General features: G+C 36.4%; 1 protein-coding gene across 1 annotated transcript; it reads left to right on the top strand.

The window, feature by feature from the left end:
• Positions 1-3,174: 3,174 nt before the first annotated feature.
• Positions 3,175-3,969, top strand: LOC145114280 (uncharacterized). The gene is made up of 2 exons (XM_079050276.1): positions 3,175-3,618; positions 3,661-3,969. The coding sequence occupies exons 1-2, from the start codon at positions 3,175-3,177 to the stop codon at positions 3,967-3,969; spliced, it is 753 nt and encodes a 250-aa protein (XP_078906402.1).
• The last annotated feature ends 538 nt before the right edge of the window (positions 3,970-4,507 follow it).

Here is a 4,507-nt window from a genome sequence, read left to right as displayed (position 1 = left end):
ATGTGCTTCACTAGACTCGACTCTGTCATGTTGTCCCGATCTCCAAAGCTCTTACCAAGTCGGTATGTAACGATAGTGAGGTGGCATGGTGGTTGGACGCTCTATATGGAAATGGGAAAATAACACGTCCATGGATTGGTTGTGATAATTTACACCCCCTCTAAGATTGTCAAGATAAGAACCAACCCGACTTTGAAATGGGTCGGTGGGTACACCTCCAAATGGAAAATCCTGAAATTTTTATTGTGTTTGACCTTTCTCTCCTCTCCACCTCATGTTTCTGTGTCCTCGTTGCCTCGACTGCTCCTCGGGTTGCTCAAGGGTCACAACTTCATCATCGGCTGCTATACTCAATGTGTCCCCATATTCACAATAACACTCATTGACTCCAAAAAAATCAATGTAAGATCACTTTCCTCGATGCACATCAAAGAACAAGTCAATCTTTGCACAAACAACTCATATGATTTCGCCAATCGGGTGACAAATTTCCCACCCGCTATTGGGCTTCTAGGTCTTGACTTGACTGCTTTGGTCCCCAAATATTGTGCAAGAAACTAAGGGATATTGTAACAAACTACGAGCACAATAATACACCATACAAAAAACAAGTTGAAGCTTTTCACTTTATCCCCATGTTATATTGGTATCAGATCTGGTTTATGACACACTCAAGTTATCATGTCGACCTCTTATAACCCCAAGTCGTCTACCTCCTTTCGATGAACTCAATTTTACTTCTTGGAGATCAAAGGCCATGGATGTTCTCGAGATCATGGACTACGACATGCTCGATATCATTAACAAGGGTCCCATCGTCTTTATGCATAAATCCTCCAATGATAGTGCATCTAATAGTGAACTAAAGAAGAAATATGCTCAATATCATGTCTATCGTTTGGTTCAAAATTTCTCAACCGCACAGAAGATGATGATCACCCTATCATCTGCTTTTGATAGAGAAGATCTCTGAGATGACGAAGTTTCAAAATGTAAGTGTCTCATGGCTCAGATCGTTGATTCTCATGTTGATGCACCAAGTAAAAGCTTTAGTACATTTGACGCTGATCTTTCTCAAGCTGATACAGACTCTAAGTCTCAAGACTAGGACTCAGCCTCAACATATTAGGTAAACAACCTTGTTAACTATTCTTCCATAAAAAAAGTTGACATGTTTGATCACATATGTTTCGATTTATCTGTTTCAAACAAAGAAAATTTTTCTCTCAAAATTGAGTTAAAAAATCTCAAAGAAAAACTCTCCTCTTCCGAAATATCACTTTCTCATTTAAAAAGGGAAAACACTTGTATCTCACTCACCAACAATTTTCTTCACACTTAAAAAGAAAAATTTGTTGATCGTGCAAGAAGCATTCAACTTATTTTAAATAAACGGGCTTCTTCACACTATAATGTCACAAGAATTATTAATGATCAAATTCCTAATCAATGTGAGAAATTCTTAGAGGTGATGTTGAAGGCGCTATTTCCTTAATCAAAAAGGTTGGGACTAGACAAACTTTTTATAATGTTGGCGGTGTAGAGAAAAATTTTAAAAATAGATTTGTAAGTACCTATTTCATAAAATAAACTCTAATTAATATACATTGTACTACTGAATTTAATGGTAATACCAAATATGTATCTCATTTATCTGCTCTTGATCCTTCCCGCCAACCTCCTCATCGTGAGTATGTTTTTCCCTCCACTAAGATTCTATTAAAATTTTCTATCTCCAATGGTGAAGTTCACTTGTTAAACAAAATTCTTAGCATATTTTCTCAGTGCTCTGTTAGCAACACTGAATATGGAGATCAATCAAAGTCTTCTATTCTATATGGTTCTTTAATATCTCATGTGTCTTATGACAAAGTGTCATCTGAGCATACCATCGATGACATTCCTTGGTCCAGAACTAAAGCAAGAATTTTTAAATCAAATGATCAAGATTCTTTAGATTCTGTTGTTAAAAGAGAACAAAAATATAACGTTAAAAGAAAGAATCCTGGAACTAGAGTTTGTTATCGGTGTGGTGATGCTTCTCACAGAGTCAATGAGTGCACATTTGAAAAGAGCTCCATTCGCGCTGACAACAACATAACTCGATATGATAAATGGATCAAAAAAGGAAACTCTTTTAATTGTATCCATGATGCTTGTTATCATATTTTTTCTTAAGTGACCCATTACAAGATGGGTCAATGTATATTAATTTTATATTTTAATTTTTCAGGATAAAGAACATATTTGGTATTTAGATAGCGGTTGTTCAAGACATATGACAAGATTCCAGTCTCTTCTGATGACTTCATAAAGAAGGATGGTCTACCTGTTACATATGGAGACAATAGCAAGGGAGCTACAAAGGGATATGGAACCATCAAGTTCAATTCTGCTATATTCAAGAATGTTTCATACGTGAAAGGTCTCCACAACAATCTCATTTCAATCAGCCAATTGTGTGACGCTGACTATGAAGTTCAGTTTAACAAGAAAGAAGGAAAGGTTGTTGATCAAAAGAATGTCACTGTTCTGACTACAAATCGACAGAACGACATTTATGTTTTGGATATGTTCTCTGCTGACAACACTCTTTGTTGTTGTTTCTTCTCTCGTGTTCAGTCTCATGTAAGTTGGCTGTGGCACAAGAGATTATCTCACTTGAACTTTAAGAACATATCAAAGATTTATGGGAATCTACATGTAAGAGGAATTCCTAAAATGCAGTTTGTCAAAGATAAATTATGTTCAGTGTGTGAAAAAGGAAAGAAAACCAAGTCATCCTTTAAGTGAAAGTCCTATTCCTCCATCACCAAACCCTTTCATCTTCTCCATATGGACCTTTTTGGACCGGTCCCAATTAAGTCAAGAGTTGGGAAGAAGTATACTCTCGTTATTGTAGATGAATTTTCAAGATTTACTTGGGTAATATTTTTAAGGAAGAAAAGTCATGTTGCTGATGAAATCATATCACTCATTAAGCAATGGGAAGTTCTTTATGATCATAAAGTCAAGAAATTATGTAGTGATCATGGCACTGAATTCAGAAACTCCTCCCTATAAGACTTTTGCTCAAACTTAGGAATCTCTCAAAACTTCTCTGTTGTTAGAACTCCCCAACAAAATAGCATTACTGAAAGACTAAATATAACTCTCATTGAAGATGGAAGAATTATGGTCATTGAAGCTGGTCTTCCTCTGTTATTTTGGGCTGAAGCTGTCAACACAGCGTGTTATACCCAAAACTATTCCATCATTATTAAGCGTCATGTAAAGACTGCCTATGAGCTTCTTAAGGGGAGGAAACCATACATCTCTTACTTCCATGTGTTTGGGTGTGTCTTCTACATTTTTAATCAAAGAGATCATCGCTCTAAGTTAGAAGCTAAAGCTGATGAAAGAGTGTTTCTAGGTTACTCTAGTGTATCCAAGGCTTTCAGGGTATTTAATCTTTCAAGGAAAACTGTTGAGAAAATTTCTCATGTCATATTTGATGAAGATTCGTTCATTGATGATAGGATTGGTCATCCTTCATTTATTCTGAATGAATTTACCTTCAGTCCTCCAGATCCTATTCCCGAATTCTTTCCAAATGTCACTGAGCCTGTTGTTCTCAATGTTGATCAAATTCTCAACTACTAATCTAACTCTGAAGATTAGCTTGTCGTCTCTGAAGAAGTTGAGCAATCTAATCAGGAAGATTCAGTTCCAAACAATATGAATGAACGTACTAATCCTAGAATTCTTCGAGATCATCCTGAATCTCAAATCATTGGAGATGTAAATTGTAGGATTATCACTCGTATCAGAGTCAGTAGCAACTTCTGCATGTTTGTGAATTGTGTCTCAATTATTGAACCAAAGAATGTCGCTGATGCCTTGAAGGAAGCTGACTGGATCAACGCTATGCAGGATGAGCTGAATGAATTTGAACATCATCGTGTGTGGACTCTTGTTCCCAAGCCTTAAGGAAAAACCATCATTGGTACTCGCTGGGTGTTCAAAAACTAGGTGGATGAAGATGGAATCATCATTAGAAATAAATCAAGACTTGTGTCCCAAGTATTTTGTCAACTGGAAGGGTTAGACTATGACGAAACATTTTCCCCTATTGCTAGACTTGAAGCAATTCGTGTGTTCCTTGTTGTTGCTTCATTCAAGAACTTCAAAGTCTATCAAATGGACGTTATGACTGCCTTCTTACATGGGGATCTTCAAGAATAAGTCTTTCTAAAGCAACCTCCAGGGTTTGAAAGTGAAGAATTTCCCAATCATGTATATCATCTTGATAAAGCTATGTATGGTTTGAAGCAGACACCTAGAGCAAGGTATGACACATTGACGAGTTATCTTCTGGAAAGTGGATACAAATGAGGAAAAATTGAGAACAATTTGTTCATAAAGCATTCAGAATCTCACATCATTTTTGCTCAAGTGTATGTCGATGATATCATTTTCAGATCCACTGATGAAAAACTAAATTCTGAGTTTACTGAGGTTATGGCTA

The sequence above is a fragment of the Lactuca virosa genome, chromosome 5 (assembly GCF_052849685.1).
Source record: "Lactuca virosa cultivar CGN04683 chromosome 5, Lactuca_virosa_CGN04683_v6, whole genome shotgun sequence".
Classification (NCBI taxonomy): Eukaryota; Viridiplantae; Streptophyta; class Magnoliopsida; order Asterales; family Asteraceae; genus Lactuca; species Lactuca virosa.
The sequence above is the reverse complement of the archived record's forward strand: the minus strand, read 5'-3'. Positions and strand labels throughout refer to the sequence as shown.

What these genes read in the sequence shown, in the direction of transcription:
- LOC145114280 (XM_079050276.1), top strand. Translation starts at nt 3,175, where the DNA reads ATGGTCATTGAAGCTGGTCTTCCTCTGTTATTTTGGGCTGAAGCTGTC. An exon ending in CTGAGCCTGTTGTTCTCAAT is followed by an intron (nt 3,619 to 3,660) that starts GTTGATCAAATT and finishes TCTGAAGATTAG; the next exon opens with CTTGTCGTCTCTGAAGAAGT.